This window comes from Ranitomeya imitator, chromosome 2 (assembly GCF_032444005.1).
Source record: "Ranitomeya imitator isolate aRanImi1 chromosome 2, aRanImi1.pri, whole genome shotgun sequence".
Lineage (NCBI taxonomy): Eukaryota > Metazoa > Chordata > Amphibia > Anura > Dendrobatidae > Ranitomeya > Ranitomeya imitator.
In genome coordinates, this window is record NC_091283.1 from 432,905,274 (window position 1) to 432,923,677 (window position 18,404).

General features: G+C 42.9%; 1 protein-coding gene across 1 annotated transcript in view; it reads right to left on the reverse strand.

Annotated features, from left to right (window-relative positions):
• Window positions 1-6,876: 6,876 nt before the first annotated feature.
• The window catches only part of ZFP64 (ZFP64 zinc finger protein), a 39,484-nt gene continuing 27,956 nt past the window's right edge, over window positions 6,877-18,404 (reverse strand). Inside the window, exons 5-6 of the mRNA XM_069750895.1 lie at window positions 15,772-16,023; window positions 6,877-8,735 (exon numbers count right to left, since the gene is read on the reverse strand). Coding sequence (XP_069606996.1) covers window positions 7,498-8,735; window positions 15,772-16,023 — 1,490 coding nt within the window. The 3' untranslated portion in view covers window positions 6,877-7,497. The remainder of the gene's footprint in view (window positions 8,736-15,771; window positions 16,024-18,404) is intronic.

The following is an 18,404-nucleotide window of genomic DNA, read 5'->3' on the forward strand; positions in this document are numbered from 1 at the left end:
GTAGACCTCAACTATGGGAGACAAACTGAGAAAAAAAAATCCAGAAAATCACATTGTCTGTTTTTTTAACATTTTATTTGCATATTATGGTGGAAAATAAGTATTTGGTCAGAAACAAAATTTCATCTCAATACTTTATAATATATCCTTTGTTGGCAATGACAGAGGTCAAACGTTTTCTGTAAGTCTTCACAAGGTTGCCACACACTGTTGTTGGTATGTTGGCCCATTCCTCCATGCAGATCTCCTCTAGAGCAGTGATGTTTTTGGCTTTTCGCTTGGCAACACGGACTTTCAACTCCCTCCAAAGGTTTTCTATAGGGTTGAGATCTGGAGACTGGCTAGGCCACTCCAGGACCTTGAAATGCTTCTTACGAAGCCACTTCTTCGTTGCCCTGGCGGTGTGCTTTGGATCATTGTCATGTTGAAAGACCCATCCACGTTTCATCTTCAATGCCCTTGCTGATGGAAGGAGGTTTGCACTCAAAATCTCACGATACATGGCCCCATTCATTCTTTCATGTACCCGGATCAGTCGTCCTGGCCCCTTTGCAGAGAAACAGCCCCAAAGCATGATGTTTCCACCACCATGCTTTACAGTAGGTATGGTGTTTGATGGATGCAACTCAGTATTCTTTTTCCTCCAAACACGACAAGTTGTGTTTCTACCAAACAGTTCCAGTTTGGTTTCATCAGACCATAGGACATTCTCCCAAAACTCCTCTGGATCATCCAAATGCTCTCTAGAAAACTTCAGACGGGCCCGGACATGTACTGGCTTAAGCAGTGGGACACGTCTGGCACTGCAGGATCTGAGTCCATGGTGGCGTAGTGTGTTACTTATGGTAGGCCTTGTTACATTGGTCCCAGGTCTCTGCAGTTCATTCACTAGGTCCCCCCGCATGGTTCTGGGATTTTTGCTCACCATTCTTGTGATCATTCTGACCCCACGGGGTGGGATTTTGCGTGGATCCCCAGATCGAGGGAGATTATCAGTGGTCTTGTATGTCTTCCATTTTCTAATTATTGCTCCCACTGTTGATTTCTTCACTCCAAGCTGGTTGGCTATTGCAGATTCAGTCTTCCCAGCCTGGTGCAGGGCTACAATTTTGTTTCTGGTGTCCTTTGACAGCTCTTTGGTCTTCACCATAGTGGAGTTTGGAGTCAGACTGTTTGAGGGTGTGCACAGGTGTCTTTTTATACTGATAACAAGTTTAAACAGGTGCCATTACTACAGGTAATGAGTGGAGGAAAGAGGAGACTCTTAAAGAAGAAGTTACAGGTCTGTGAGAGCCAGAAATCTTGATTGTTTGTTTCTGACCAAATACTTATTTTCCACCATAATATACAAAAAAAATGATAAAAAAACAGACAATGTGATTTTCTGGATTTTTTTTTCTCAGTTTGTCTCCCATAGTTGAGGTCTACCTATGATGTAAATTACAGACGCCTCTCATCTTTTTAAGTGGTGGAACTTGCACTATTGCTGACTGACTAAATACTTTTTTGCCCCACTGTATATGCCAAAATCCCATAAAAACTAAACAATCAGATAAATAGTGGCAAAGGTTACTGCAAAGTAGTATGATGGCTGATAGTAGTAGTTCTATTGGAATCTGGTGGTTCAGTGGCCATATAAAAGTAAATGACTCACGCTCCAAGATTAACGTGCAAAAATAATATCACTAATATTTAGGCTTATACTAATGTCATATGCATACTAAAATTCTCAATTTATATGTCATAAAAACACTGGTAGCAGGTGTTGCCGTATTTCCGATTTCCATAACAATATTTGCCGATTTCCATAATAAAAAGGAAAAATTATAAGTTAAAAAAAAAATAAAAAAATGAAAAGAAGGCTGTAAATAGACTGATCGGAGGAGTCCAGTAAGGGCCGAACCAGGAGAGAAGGAGATGAACACGTTTTGCACTAAGATTTAACAACATGTAAAAAAAAATAATAATAAACATAATAATAAATAATAATAAAATGACAATAAAAAATGAAAATGGTAAACGTAGAACTGCTTCTTTTATTAAAAAAACAAACAAAAAACCACAAAGCAGTATCAAACTTTTTTCTATGATATGTGTGACGGTGGCCCCCACTTCTGCCCTTCCGTGCGCCTGCCTCCACTTGTACCTCCTGTCTTAAAAATTATTCACCCTCATCGAAATACATTTTTAATCTTTGTGTCTTTCGCCACCTGCCTGCCACTCTGTTAACTGCAGTCTTGTACAATTTATTTCTGCACTGTTCGCAGTCTTCACTGAAGTTTTTCACTCATCACACAGCGATTTCCAATATTAGAGAAACATCTATTGAAGAATATATCTCTGCTTTCATATGTTTGTAGGGGTGAACATATGCCTCTATATGGGACAAGTTGTACTTTTTAATGAAACCGTACTGTTCATTGTACTGAAAAATGGAAAAAAAATCCAAGTATAGTTAAAAAAAGAAATACAAATCCACTTTTTTTTTTTTAAATTTACATTTTACAGAATGAAGATTCTCCAGGTGACTACGATTACAGCGACATGAAACTTGTATAAATTTCTTTTTTTATTTAAGTGTAGAAAAAAAGTTTCAAAAGTTTTACTTTTCCAAGGATTTAGCTGGGTGAGGACTTGTTTTTTGTGTAATTAGCTGACGGTTTTATTAATACCAAATTGGAACGGATACAATGTTTTGATGAATTTTTATTGCATTTTTTTTCTTTTTAGGGAGGAGTGGTGACTGAAAAAAAAAAAGTTTGGGTGGTTTGATTTTTTTCTTGTCATGATTTAGACTTTTTTTTTAAATATGGAGATAACAAATAGTTTTTTTTATTTCTTCATTTTTAATGGGGAAATGTTGAATAGTTTTATTTATTTATTTATTTTTTTTACCTTATTTTTTACTTTTTTAGGGGTCTTGAAATTGCGATGGCAGTGACAAGGGCCTCCAGCAAGCCCTCACCTCTCATGGTAACATATTGGCACTCCAACATCACATCACATGGTGCGGATGGAAGCGCAAACACCAGAAAGCATTACATTTAAACTCTGCTATCAGAGATTCACAGTGGTGTTATCAGTCGAGGCCGGAGATTAGCTCCGACTGCAACTGTTAGGGCTCCTACTCACTTGCGAGCAACTCGGATAAGTCTCGCATGTTAATACCCGGCACTGCTGCTGGCACTCAGATCGGAGCGTGTGGCCGCATAGGAATACATGCAGCCGCATGTCTGTGCCAGGTGCAGTGTCGGGGTATTGTCGTGGGAGACTCATCCGAGTCTTGCGCAAGTGAGTAAGAGCCCTTAGGTTCAGATACCGGCTATTTAATATAGCCAGTGACAGCCACGCGTGGAGGGAGCTCAGCTCCTGAAAACCCTCCACCGATGGGAACCATTGCACTAAGGCCGGGATCACACATACGCGAGATACAGCTGAGTCTCGCAGGTGGCGACGGCACTCCGGAGCGGAGCGTGCAGCCGCACAGCAATACATGGAGCCGCACGCTCCGCTCCTACGTGTCGGCGCCAGAGCTGGGTTTTCACCTGCAAGACTCAGCTGTATCTCGCATATGTGTGATCCCGGCCTTACTAACACATACGTCATATAGCATTAAGGGCGCACTCACATTCCTTTTTCATGTACAAGAAGAACTTTCAGAGTTCATCGGTTTTTCTGGTATGTGGAAAAAAATTTTTTTTCTAGCTTCCCCTATCTAACAGTCCATGAAAATCAGACTGCACTCAGATGTCATCCATGAGCGGTCCAATTGTTCACGGATCCATATATTTGCATTGACAATTTTGATACAACTTGTCTCTGTGATTTTGCAAAGACTGCTCAGTCAACAAAAAAAAAAAAAAAAAAAATCACAGACGTGTACAGCTACATTCCCTATTGTAGGTATGGGTGCTATCCAAGAGAACCACGGATAGCATTCGTACTCCAAAAACGGGTGTGTGAATAAGCTCTAAAGGCTTAACTTAAGTGAAGTATACAAAGAGAAATTGTCATGTGGGTTCAAATCACCAAGGACAACATCTGCAAGGAGTTTGTATGTTCTCCCCATGTTTGTGTGAGTTTCTCCCAGGTTCTCCAGTTTCCTCTCACACTCCAAAGACATACTGATAGGGAATATAGACTGTGAGCTCCAATGGGGACAGCGATGATATCTGTTAGGCTACTTTCACACTAGCGTCGTACGACGCACAACGCAATGTGTCGTGGCGACGTACCGACGCATGCTGTGAAAGCGCAGCACAACGGGGGCCCCATTGTGAGCTCCGGGGAGGAGGGGGCGGAGTTCCGGCCGCACATGCGCGGTCGGAAATGGCGGACACAACGCACCAAAATACGTTACATGCAACGTTTCTATGGTGCCGACTGTCTGCCACAACTTTGCAGGATGCGTTTTTTCTGCAAAACGATGCATTGCGTCGTACGATGCTAGTGTGAAAGTAGCCTTAAGCGTTATAATAATTTACAACCAAGAAAACTACCAGATGGGTAGAATTTGTATTGAACGTGTGCATCTTGCGCCCTCTACTGGTGGTGGATGTGGTCAGTCAGAATCAGACTAGGCTACGGACACTGAGCAAGGATTTCTACTAAGCTCCATCATAGGCACATTCAGATTAGCCTGTTGCAAATCCAACATGTGTTTTGTTACAAGATACCTAGCAGAAATCTGAGTGACAGTCGGATTTCTGCCTTGGATGTGCTGCAGCTGTGCAGCAGATCTGAAAAAAATATATAATTCTACTATCATTTATTGGTAGACAATTAATAGCCATCTAATTTCGAGTTGGATTTTTTCTGTGGTGCTGCCAAAAATCTCCCCAGATTGAAACTACAAAAACTTAAAACACTTAAAGCAGAAGATATATGATACTTATTATCTGCTGTTTGGGCCAGTACAGCTTTTTGCACCTACTTTGGTTGTTTGCACCTCGCCTCCCTTTTAGCACAGTACAGTCGTGCAGTGCCTGGAGAGGGGATGTGAATTTTCATTTCTACCCGGTGAAGCATTGAAGTATACAATTATCAAGGTTCGAGCTTCAGAATATTTATATTTAGGGATGAGCAAACGTTTTCAGTGATACTTTGAGTATCTGGGCATTGAAATTAGCTGGTGCTCATTTCAAACTCGAATACCCGTCCCACATGTTTGGCATCTGTTACACAGCAAATAAGCAAGCAAGGATTGCCTGCAAGTCACAGTAATGCCGTAGCCATCTTGGTAGTGGCATTACTGTAATTGACTGGCTGTATGACATCAGAGGTTATAAAAGAACAGGTGGCACTGCGCTCAGCACTGAGACCATTGCACAGCTCTGTTCTTATTGGAGGGAGATACTGCTTGTCCAGGCCTTTGTGTGTACAGTTGAACGATTCTGAACCATCATACTAACAGCCCATGTAGGGGCAAAATCTGTGCTTTGCTGTTTTTATCAGATACATTCTGCATTTAGCCTAAGGAGGGACAGTTGCAGGAGCAGGGAGAGTGGCAGAATACAGTTTCTAGGCAGGGCTTAGGGTTTGCAGTCCGTTGCTAAATATATATCTACTGCACATTTTTTTGGAGGGAGGGGTGAAAATATTAACTATATTTTCATCCATACAGTATTAGGTGCTTTGTGATAAATTTCTGTGTTATATAACACCCCAAAAAAGCATTGAAAAAGCTTTCTGTATTCAATTACTCATCCATACAGTATTACGTGTTTTGTGGTAGATTTCTGTGTTGTATAATGCTCCAAAAAAAGTTGACATGTTTTTCTGGATTCAATTACTCATCCATACAATATTACATGCTCTGTGGTACATTTTGCTGGTAAATAACGCTAATAAAAGAGCTGTAATTTTTTTTCTGAATTCAATTAGTCATCCATGCAGTGTAACATGCTGAATGGGAAACAAAGATGGCAGAATCACGAGAGACTCTTGAAGGAGTGACCAAAGGAATATTGGAGCCAGACCACAGTGGAACGACAGCAGAGGTGGCAGGAGCCTGTAGTCTGGAACTGGATGCTTTCCTAGAACCTCCAAGGCCTGAACTCAGGCAGCAGCCTTCACTGCTGGGGTTCTTGCAGTCTGTGGATGGGAAAGCCAGGAGCCAGGAATAAAGATGGGCGAACCCGAACACTAAAGTTCGGGGTCCGTACCGAACACCTACTGTTCTGGCACAGACCCCGAACACTGACTTTCTGGTCAGCAGTAAGGTGATTGGCGTCAGCTGATGGAATTGCTACTCTTATCAGCCTGCGCCTGCTGCCACCAACAACAGTCTTTTTCTTACTGTGCTAGCAATGATCTTACCGAGATCACCGCAGTTCAGAGCCCGGCTGGGAAAGAAGTCACTGAGAATACCAGCCCCCAGCTGTCTGCTTCAGCTTGGCTGGTTGTCAAAAATGGGGGGACCCCATGCTGTTTTTATTTAAATAATAAAAAAAAAATAGCGCGGGGACCCCTCTATTCTTGATAACCAGCCTTGCTAAAGCTGTCAGCTGAGTGCTGTAGCGCTCTTTTACTCCAGATTAGCTGACAGCATAAAGCATATGGGGATCTCATAACCCTCCTCGGACAGATGATGAACGATTAATAATCTGGCCTGTTGAACTGATCCTTTCATTCTCCTTGAAGATAAGCTGCAGCCGGAGGAGTCTGGCAGTGGCTCTCTTACAGAGTGCACACGAACACCTAGTTGAGTGTTCCTATATAATAAGGAGCCTGTAGAGAAGGCTGTAAGCCAAATGATTGTTTGGCCCACAACTATCTACTTTGGATAGGGACCTTAACAGACTTCAGAACCTTAACAAGTGAAGATGGTACCATATTGCACTAAATATATCCCAAACATATACGTGACAGAAATTTGGCACAACCCAACATAAATGTTAGACTTTAATCTTCACTATGCCACCTCATGACTGGCATACATTGGTACCAATATTGTGCCAAGGAATGGTGCCCATCTATTATAAAACTGGTGCCAATGTGCAAAACTAAGTAGGTGGAAAAAGCGTCTCAAATTTGGTGTATACTGCCTACTATGCTTTAGGCACAATTTGAAACAGAGTCAATAAATCTTCTCAACTGTTTCTTCATTAATAACTGTTCCCAGACAAAGACCTAGAACAAACCTGACCATTTATTATGCTTAGTGTAACAGATCACACAGATGTAAGGCTGGACCTGCTGTATGGAACTGGTGCCGCTCTTCTCTTTCCAGTTCGTTAGTAGGTTGTAGATGTAAATAAGAAGCGATCTCCTCAGGAGAGGCTTGTATGTTGGTGTAAGCTGGCGGGAGGCAGTGGTATTTGTGTGGTCATTCCAGTTTTCCCAGTACATTGGCTGCTCAGAAAATCAGCTTTCCTCTTTATCCATCACAACTTAAAGAGTCTGTGATCCACACATGCTGGTGACCTTGTATGTAGAACGTTACATGCCAGTGCATAGTTTTTACGTAACAGTCACCATCTTTCAAGGGACATCCAGTCAGTCAGGTATGGCATCCGCAGGGCACAGGATATCAGGCCTTTCATCGTCCTGGATGATTATGTACTTTTCCTTAGGCGAGACTGCTGGAGGTGATGGATAACAAGGGGAGGACGTAGTGTTGGGTACACCAGAGTCTCCATTTCCCACACTAACCACAGTCACGTCAACTGACTGCTCTTGAATTAAGACATTGAGTCCCTCCAGGTCTGAGCAGGTCATGCCTGCAGCATTGATAAAAGTCGGGTTAGCTGGTGATCCCTGACTGTGGTCTGCATCATTCCCTATTAGTTCCTTATTTATCGGGTCACTATCGGCCTGGACTGGTGAAATATGTATGGCCATTTCTACGTCATTACTTTGAGAGGCGATCATGGGAGGAGATGCCATTAAATTGACCCGACTCAACATCTGGAGCTGGTTGTTGGTCACTTTCCTATCTGTATTTGTGGCATTTTCCAAACAAGTCTCTGTATGGTCTTTGTCTTGAAGCCTTTTCCCTAGATTCACTTTCCCTGTTATGATCGCAATTTCTGGATTGACCTTTGAAAGGCCCTCCGCCGTCTGATCGACACTCTCTCTTGATGGATCGATTGAAAGCTGCAGCACAGACAAGGATTGGTTCTTCTGTATGATGTATTCGTCGTGTTGTTTCTTGTGACTGCGCAAAGAGTCCTCTCTGACAAATGAAGCATCACAGAGGTCACACTTAAAGGTTTTCTTGGCTTCCACTTTGTTGTTTTTCCGTGCTGTGGAGTGCCTCTGAAAATTGCCTTCTGATTTTTGTGGGTCAGACTTTTCTTTGATTTGGTCTCCATGCACTTTTTTAACGTGGGTAGTCAGATTACTGCGCTGCTTTGTATCAAATTTGCAAAAGTGGCATTTAAATGGTCGATCATTGGAGTGAATCCGTTCGTGGACCTTTAAAGCGGCTCTGCTGGCGCATGAATAGCTGCACTCAAGGCATTTAACTGGCTGATCCGGTAAGTGGGATCGTAAATGTTGGCGTAGATCGGCTTTGTTGCCACAATGGAACTCACACTGATCACACTTAAACGTACTCTCGTTGTTGTGCTTCATCCGTATGTGTGACTTCAAATTCCCCTTCATCGCACAATAGAAATCACAGAACTCGCAGCGGTATGGCTTCTCCCCTGTGTGGACTCGCATGTGTCTCTTCAAGTCAGAGTTTATCTTAAACTTGGAGTTACAGAGGATACAGTGGAAAGGTGCATCTCCTAAAATACAAGAGAACAGAAGGGAGAGATGTGCAAAACATTTAAATTCCAAAATTATAAAGGGAATATTGGAATATATTTTACATTGGTGTTATATTTCTAGACTACCCATTGTGTGATTTATAAGGGTGCAACTCACAGGTTTTCCGCTGAAAACAAGAGGCACTCTGTCCTGATAAAGATTGCACTCACTAGACCAGTGGTGTCATTTGCACAAATCACACTATTAAAGGGGTTGTCTGAAACCTAATTGAATTTAATAGGATTTCCCCATTTCTATCCATTTAATGTAAAAAAACAAACACTTTTCTAATATATTTTGATTAAAAAAATCCTTCCCATTCCTTCTCTACTCTTACTCCACCAGTGTTTTTTTTCTTACAACTAATGACGTTTCGCTTGAGCCTCTCAGCATGCATTGGGGATTTTCAAGTGAGAAATCACTTTCACCGCTGCTGCCCCGACCCAGAATCGAACCATCATCAATGAAAACCATCATTGACTGAGCTATTCTCTACTGTACTGAGCATGTGCTGGTTGTAAATACTAAAGCACGCTCAGTATGCGGTCTTTGCTCACAACAGCGTTACTTGAATTGTGCAGTAATAGTGCGCTCCTTTGCCAGCTCTAAAGAGAAGCGATCAACTTTCAAAAGACAGCTATATTGCTGGCTTGTCACTGACAGTGCACTCCTTTGCTGGCTCTAAAGAGAAGTGATGAGCTGCAAGCATGTGACTTCTCTTTATACCCAGCATAGAAGTGCACTGTCAGTGACAAGCAAGTTAGATAGTGCTCTCTTGCCAGTTCGTCACTTCTCAGGGAGTCAGGGAGGGAGTTCACTGCCAGTGAGCAGTTGTAACACAGCATTGAGCAGGGACAGCATACTGATCATGCCACGGACTTTACAACCAACGCATGCTCAATATAGTAGAGACTAGCCCAGCCCCTGAAAGGATCATCCCTGATGACGATCCGTATCAGGGTGGGGACAGCAGCTGTGACAGTGATGGCAGCCCCGTCCACCGATGACAAATTTGATGACTTGCTTGAGAGAATCCCCAGTGCATGCTGGAAGACTCAAATGAAATGCAAATAAAATTAGGAAATTTGAGCAGAAAGAGAAAGTAGGGATTTTTTTTAAATTGAAATATATTAGAAAATGCTAATATAGATTTTCAACCCATTTTTTTAGGCTGAATGTGCCCCTCTCGGCTTATACTCGAATCATCCCCACCGATCTGTCTCCCCTCTCCCCCGGTCCGTCTCTCTGTCACATCATACTCACCTGCTCCCGGCACAGTCCCTGCTTCTCCGATGGTCTCCGGGCGCCGGCAGCTCTTCCTGTGTTCAGCGGTCACGTGGTACCGCTCATTAAAGTAATGAATATGGACGCGACTCCACTCCCATAGCGCATATTCATTACTTTACTGAGCGGTACCAGTGACAGCTAAACACAGGAACAAGCTGCCGGCGCCCGGAGAGACCATTGCATCAGAGAAGCAGGGACCGCGAGGAGGGCAAGTATGACGGGGGAGGGTGAGCATTGTGATATTCACCTGTCCCCGTTCCACCGCCGGGCTCCGTCTTCCGTGTCCTCTGGCTGTGACGTTCCGGTCAATGACGTGTTTAGTGCGCACCCTCTGCCTGAACAGTCACTGCAGAGAGCCGGAAGACGGAGCGGCGCACAGCGGTGGAACGGGACAGGTGAATATCGCAAGTGACGGTGTCCCCGCCTGCTCAGGACAAGAAGTGAGTATGTATTTTTTTTTTTTTAAATCTCAGCAGCATATGGGACAAATGTTTCTATGGAGCATCTTATGGGGCCATAATCAACCTTTGTGCAGCATTACATGGGGCAAATGTTTCTATAGAGCATCTGATGGGGCCAGGAATCTCGTGGACACACTTTTTTTTTTATTTTCTTGGCCGAATTTGAGAATTGCATTTTTTTTTATCTGCAGCATGTCAATTCTTTCAGCGTTTTTGCAGCGTTTTTTTTTTTTTCACCCATAGAAAGCAATAAGAATATGAAAAAAAACACTGGAAAAACCTAGAGATGTTTTTGGTGAATAAAACTAACTTTAACTGCACAAAAAAATGCAGCAGAGTAGATTTTGGCTACAGAAAAAAAAACAAAAAAAAAAAAACAGCGTGTGAACATAGCCGATAGGTTCCAATGAAAACAATCAATGAAAAAAATCTGGCAATGAGGTACAAAATCAGAGAAGAGCTTCCTGTAAGAGGAATCCCCATCTAGGCCCCCAATGTTTGCAGTCCTGCAGCAGTCCAGTGGATTGATGCTCACGTTCTTACAAGCGCAAGTACATCATTTATGTTTTTTGTGTGAGGCTTGTAAGCAGTTATTACTTAATATGGCTGTCAAAACAGAGAATATAATATAATGGGTTATAGGTCTGCTACAAAAGATAAAGTTGACCATTTTAATGGTTAATCCAAACACATCGGATGAACTTTGAATAATGGGTATGGGAGTCTCCAGAATCTCTCCCGAAACTGGTCCATCATCCACAACAGTCATCAGGATGGGAACTGTGAGAAATGTGAGAATCTCCCCTTGCCTGACAGCATCCACCATTCTTCTTTTGATTAACCAACCTGGTGTGACTGTTGAATGTGTGTCATGCCGTAATGATGACGTCACGCCAGGCCAGCTTATCAAAGAAGAACTGCTCATGCCGTCAGGTAAGGCAGTGGTTCTCCCGTCCAGCAGCCACAGATTACTGATGTCGCCAATGCACAAGGTTATGTGAATTGATTGGCGCCGGTTCTAGAGATAATGATTGGGCAGTGTTTATTTAATCGCCTTGATTTTTTGTTCTACAGGCTGATAAGCCGATGCCAGATGGGTCGGACAGTGGCTCATTCCACTCTCTGTATAAAGAGCCAAGAAATCATAGCTGTGGCCTCCTCAGTCTTTGTTGACATGGAGAAAACCATCTATTAGCCTACCTGCCCAGTGAGGGTGCTTTCACATTGCGTTTTGGCACCTGTTCAATGGCCCCGTTGGGTCTTGCATCCGAACCCCTAGCAAAATGAGCTTTGGACGTATGCAACAAAGGGGCCACAGACTATAACGGTCCCGACAGAGCGAACGTGAGCTCTGATGTGCATCATTTTCGGTAGTATAGGCCTACTGGTGGCAACCACCAAGAAGCAGTCTACTACGTCTGAATGTCCGCCTCCAGTAGGTGTATACAACCAAAAATGATACACGGAAGAACGTACATTCACTCTATCACCACCATTATAGTCTATAGCCCCGTCAGCACATACATCCGAATTCCGTTTCGTGGGGAGCTCAGAAAGAAGTTCAGATGGGACCACTAAACTGGTGCCAAAACGCAATGTGACACCACACTAAGATATTAATTTATAGGGGGCCGTTCTCGGGAAGACGACCTTCTCAGATTCAATGAACTTGGTGAGAGGTTTGAGGAATCTGATATAAGTTGGGTTTTGTTAATTTTGGCAGAGTAAACTCTTAACCTCCCCACAGGCTCTGCTGCTATATAACTGATGAATCTTTTCATCCTACGCTTTCCTCTATATACATTCAAAGTGCATTTAATTAAGATATCAGTAGGAGACCAATTTGCTGTTTTCCTTTATGTTTTAACTTTTTTTTTCTTTTTGTTTTTATCCCTGAAATGTATTCATCTAATAATGAAGAATATCTCAGCCCTGTAAACAGTGCGCTCGCTGTATTCTGAATTTCACACTTAATCGCACTAAAAGCTTCGCTATGCAGATCAGGCACACATCAATATGCATTTAGATTATTTTCCTCCTCAGATCCGGGGGGGTAGATAGAAATGTATATATGTGCCATCTAAGTGGTTTCCTTCCCCTAAAAAAAAAAAAAATTTGGATGAACAGTTTCGGCAATGTTAAATCCAATTTCTTCTAACAGTTTAACTCTTTCCAGGCTTCAGCTTTTTATATTAAGGAGTTTGCAAAAGATAAAAATAGAATTTCCAAGAACAAGTATATACGTTTCAGTTCAGAAAAACTGGATTATGTGGTATTGGGCATTTACAGAAATGTTAATCATGATGAGAGATGACCTACTACAGCCATCAATGGACCTTATGTCCACGGTAGCGACATCAATGGAAAAATGGGGATATACTTCAGATATTTTATATTTTTGGGGGGCTCCTGCTCAGCCCTTATTCACATTGAGGTCGGATGACTTAAGGTAAGTTTTTAATAGTAGAGACAGGATAGTACAGACAAGGTGTACTGTTGGGTACACCTTGTCGTGGTGGGATATCGTAAGCGCTTTTTTTGAGCGAAATGGGTACCTTATGTCATTTATATGTACTATTTCTATTTACTTTCTATAGGGAATATGCCCATTCTGTTTTTTTTTCTTGTTTTTTTCATCATTTTTAGTGGTGACAAATGTAAGAGCAGACAAGATCCTATAAATGTGGCATATTGCCATATGAAACTGCAGCGCTCCATAATACAGAAGGACTGACCCAATGTGAAGGAGCTAAGCAATCAGGATTATATACAATCATGATGACATGCAAATAAGGGGCCAGATTGTCCCAGTCGAGGGGCAGAATTACAGGAGCTTAAAAAGGAGCAGTCATCCTAAAGTGTTTAGCTAATAACAGGGAAGCAGTGTTAAAGGGAACCTGTCACCCCGAAAATCGCGGGTGAGGTAATCCCACCGGCATCAGGGGCTTATCTGCAGCATTCTGTAATGCTGTAGATAAGCCCCCGATGTTACCTGAAAAAGGAGAAAAAGACGTTAGATTATACTCACCCAGGGGCGGTCCCACTGCTGGTCAGGTCGGATGGGCGTCTCCGGTCCGCTCCGGCGCCTCCTATCTTCTTTCCATGACGTCCTCTTCTGATCTTCAGCCACGGCTCCGGCGCAGGCGTACTTTGCTCTGCCCTGTTGAGGGCAGAGGATAGTACTGCAGTGCGCAGGCGCCGGAAAGGTCAGAGGCCCGGCGCCTGCGCACTGCAGTACTTTGTCTGCCCTCAACAGGGCAGAGCAAAGTACGCCTGCGCCGGAGCCGTGGCTGAAGATCAGAAGAGGACGTCATGGAAAGAAGATAGGAGGCGCCGGAGCGGACCGGAGACGCCCATCCGACCTGACCAGCAGCGGGACCGCCCCTGGGTGAGTATAATCTAACGTCTTTTTTTCCTTTTTCAGGTAACATCGGGGGCTTATTTACAGCATTACAGAATGCTGCAGATAAGCCCCTGATGCCGGTGGGATTACCTCACCCGCGATTTTCGGGGTGACAGGTTCCCTTTAAAAGAGGAGCCTCTGACATCAGTCACATATTTGGGGAGCCTTAAATATGTGTGTTTAGGAGGGGAGCAGGGGGCACCATACTGTGTGAAATAGTCACATAGGACATCACATTGTAGAGTATCTGGGGCCATCATATTGTGCGAGGGAACTGTTAGGACATTAAAGTGTGTTGGTGTGTTGCAGGACACTGTGGGAGTCTTATGATGTGTGTGGGAGAATTGTGGAGTCATCATACCATATTGGGGCACTGTGGGATATTCATACTGTTGAGGGGGGGAAATTAATTGTGGGACCAGCATATTGTGTGTAGAGGACATCATACTCTGTGAGGGCCATGAAAGGGACATCGCAGTGGGTGAGAACACCAAAGGCCTCAGTAGGGGTACAATTGCTGTATATAGTCCATTTCTCTTGAGTATAAAACTTGGGAGATTTGACCTTCTGTGATTGAGCCTATAAGCCGTGACCCCACATATTCTGCCAGTATTTTTTTGTTTTGGAGGAGATACTAGTCCCAATTAGGACTTTTGCTCTGGGGCACACTGATTTCTATGTACATCTCTGTTAGCAATTATACACTTTTTATACTGTACATTGCAATATGTTTAAATAATATCCATATGTGACCATTGTAGTCGATTACTTGTCACAACCTCAAAGTCACATCTCCATTCAGACCAAGCAGGAAATTCAGAGACTAGCAGGTAACCCTGAAGCACCAGAACAGGAGTGGTGGGGGTTCGTGAAAAAGAGTATTACTTATTTTATTATTTTACAGCATTCTGAGAGGTGACAAGTGTAAAAAAAATGTTTTACATTGATCTACCTTGCTAGGAAGGTCATTGCTTTAAAGAGGTGGTCCAGGTTTGGAGTACAAATCTGCAGTCACTCTACATGACTGCAGACTTGTGAATCCTCACAGAGCACAGTGCATTGCGTGTACCGTTAGGATTCTCTAATGCCAACAGCGGGAGCAATATGGCAAATATATTTTACATAGGACTGATGGAGGTAGCCGAGGACAGCATGCTTTCTTTCCAGCAATCCCATAGACATTGTGGGAATGCTGCTCACTTGGGAGCATGGTGAAGTACCACACTGTTTAAACGAAAATGTCCAGGCTGGTTTGTTGGTGCTTCATAAAACATGCCAGAAACAAAGAAAAATAAAGGGCCTTTCAATGCTGGCAAAACAAACGAAACAGTTCTAAACAAAGTCACTTGAGAGACAGTCCAGGACACCTAGGCCAGATAGCATCCAATATACTGGCTCAGTCTGGAGACATCACACAGAAGGTCTTCTCACCCCCCAGATATAGACCATGTGTCAAACAAGCAGACTCCATTTTATCATATGAACCACACCCAGAGGTAGGGTATGTGGGCAACCAGACTCGCCCATCTCTCAGGCTGCCCTGAGGAGAACCTGCAGCAGCATGTCTGTGTCTGCCTCAAGCTCCTCCCCCTCCATAGACCTTTATGAGCACCAACTGCCATCTGCTCTCTCAGTAAAGGGAAAATCATAAAAGACAGATTTTATCTGTGATTTGAGAATTTTGAGAATGAATGATCTGTTCAGGAAGAGAAAGAATCGGAATTCTTTAATAAGATATATTACAAAATTTCTTTTCACACGCACTCTTAATTTATAGAAAAAAAATCCAATGACGGTTACTCTTTAAGCTAGTGTTGACTATTTAGTAAGAGTTGAATCTTCAGGTTACATAGAGGTTCTTACCAGTGTGCGAGCGCAAATGTACAGTCAGCTGGCTAGAGTTGCGGCTGGCGTAAGGGCAGATCTGGCACTTGAAGGGGCGCTCGTCTGTGTGAATACGCTGGTGTTTGCAGAGACTGCTACTGTCTGCTGCACTGTAGTCGCATTCCTTACATTTATACGGCTTCTCTCCGGTGTGCGATCGCATGTGTGTCTTAAGCTTATCCTTCCGGCTGAAGCCCTTCCCGCATGTCTCACACTTGTGTGGTTTGGCTCCTGAGGACAAATGAGAAGAACGTTGGAATGAGAGATTTACAGCAATTCTTCTGTATATGTAATACTTTATTTGCCTTAGCAGGAGGTTTCTAATCCCTGAGCAGGCAGCAGTGAGGACATCGCATTCTCTACCCGCATGTAGCCAAGTCTTCATTTCTTGTCGTGTGGCACTCATTGGCATTTTTTTTTGCACCATATTCTTCAAAATGGTGCGTGAGGTTCATGAATTTTGCAGAAAACAAAACTAATGGACTTTTTTTTCCCTTTGACCAGTTGGTAATTTTAAAGTGCAAAAAGTCACATGCTTCATAAAATAGCACAAAATTTGCAACAAAATAACTAGTGCATATAAAATCTCTCCGGGGGGGGGGAGGGGTGTGTGATTATAGCACATTTGTGACAAATTTTATAACTGTTTAAAAAGAGGCAATTGATGAATCAACTGAACATCTGGAGGTGAACAGTATAAAGTGGAGAAGCAAATGAAAAATAGGTGGAAAAAACAACAAAAATTAGACAAAAAGTAAGCACAAATGCAATAATGAATCAGGCGCACCGTCTACCAGAAAATGGCCAGGATCTGAGGATGGAATTTCCTGGTGCTTCTCTGCTGTGTGGATGGATTTCTCCTACTTATACAAGGAAGGAAACTGATAATACACATATAATACATATATAATGTAGGTGAGTTAAGCCAGCCATACACATTAGGTGCCTGTCGGCTGAACGATGCTTCTCGGCCAACTGTCTCATACACAGGAGCACTCGTTTAGCTGAGTGCTTCTGTATTCTCTATGAAAAAGCCACCAACTGACACTCGCCCGGTGACTTATCTCAGGAAGAACAGTGCGAACAGCAGTCCGAAATTGGACATGTCCGATCCAACATCTCTCCCAGTGATCTGTTGGCCGGTGGCCCCATACACGTTAAACAGTCGACCAAACTCAGAGATATCACAAAATTTGTCTAATTTGTATGGGGGCGTTTAGTGTCCCATAGCTGGCAGCCATCGGGTTGATTTGTGGACCCAGTATAGAGGGGAACTTACATTTTGTGTCTAGAGATAGTAGCCAGATGGCTCTTCTACATGTCAGTAATGGCTTTTTGGTGCGTGGAAGGAGGGGGTGTGTTCCAAAACAACAACGATACATATTACTATATCTAAATCGCTTACACCATATATAGAAAAATTCCATATGATCTTCTAAAAGTGCCAAACATGACTTGAGTGTTTGATTACCAGTAATTATTGATGAGCCACTGTCCTCTATTAAGGTGTTATCCGAGCATGCTCGGGTGCTAACAGAGTGTCTTCGGTGTGCTCGAATAATATGTTCGAGTCCCCGCACCTGCATGTCTCACGGCTGTTCAACAGCACAACACATCCAGGGATATCCTGTTAGATAGACAATCCCTGCATGTGTTGGGGCTGTCAAACAGCTGTGAGACATGCAGCCACGGGAACTCGAACATATTATTCGGGCACACTGAAGACACTCGGGCATGCTCATAACTCCTAATTTGAGCACGTTCGCTCATCACTACTAGTAATAAAATATTTTGGTTGCAATTTTACAAAAATGCTACATTAAAGGGATTTTCTGGTTAAACACTTGTTCCCCGATGGCAATTTAAAAAAAAACAAACAAACTCTGCTTTAATCACCCTCCCCCAGTCCAGAACTGAGTCTCCATCACTGCTCCCGGAGTCTGATATTGTCTGCAGTCAATCAGTAAGCATGGCGGTTCATGCGTGCCTTCAAATCTGGCACAGTCGCTGTTATTGTCTACAGAGCTGCAGCCAGACACCAGGAGCAGAGGTAGCGATAAAGTGCTGAGCCTGGGCAGGGTGAGTAAAGCACAGTTTGTTCTGTTTTTTTGTTCTTTTTTCACATAATCTGCACCTGAGGAGAATGGTTTTCTGAAACCGGAAAACCCCTTTCACACTTCTGTATTACGGATCCATAATAATGGATATTTTCTAACACTTCGTTCTGTTTTGTTTTCTTTTTCAGTTCCAACTAGTTTTCTGTTTGATCAGTATTTTGTTTTTGACAAATGATTGACTCATTGACTTCTATGGCCTAAAAGCGGCAATTCTAGAGCCACACATTGAAAAAAAAAGGCAAATGCGCATTTATCAAAGGGTAGTTGTGAATAAAAATATATGATTACCGGTGCAAAAATATCATTTTTTTTCACGCACAATAGTGAAGGCGTCCTGAGACTACTTTTACACGATGTGGTTATATATTATTTTTTGACACCATCTTCACAAAATAGCAGTGAAACACAAAGGTTTTATATAGTAAGGTGCAAAAATGTGATAAACAACCGCAACATGTGAAGACAGCCTATGGCTAAACGTGTCCAGTGTTAGAA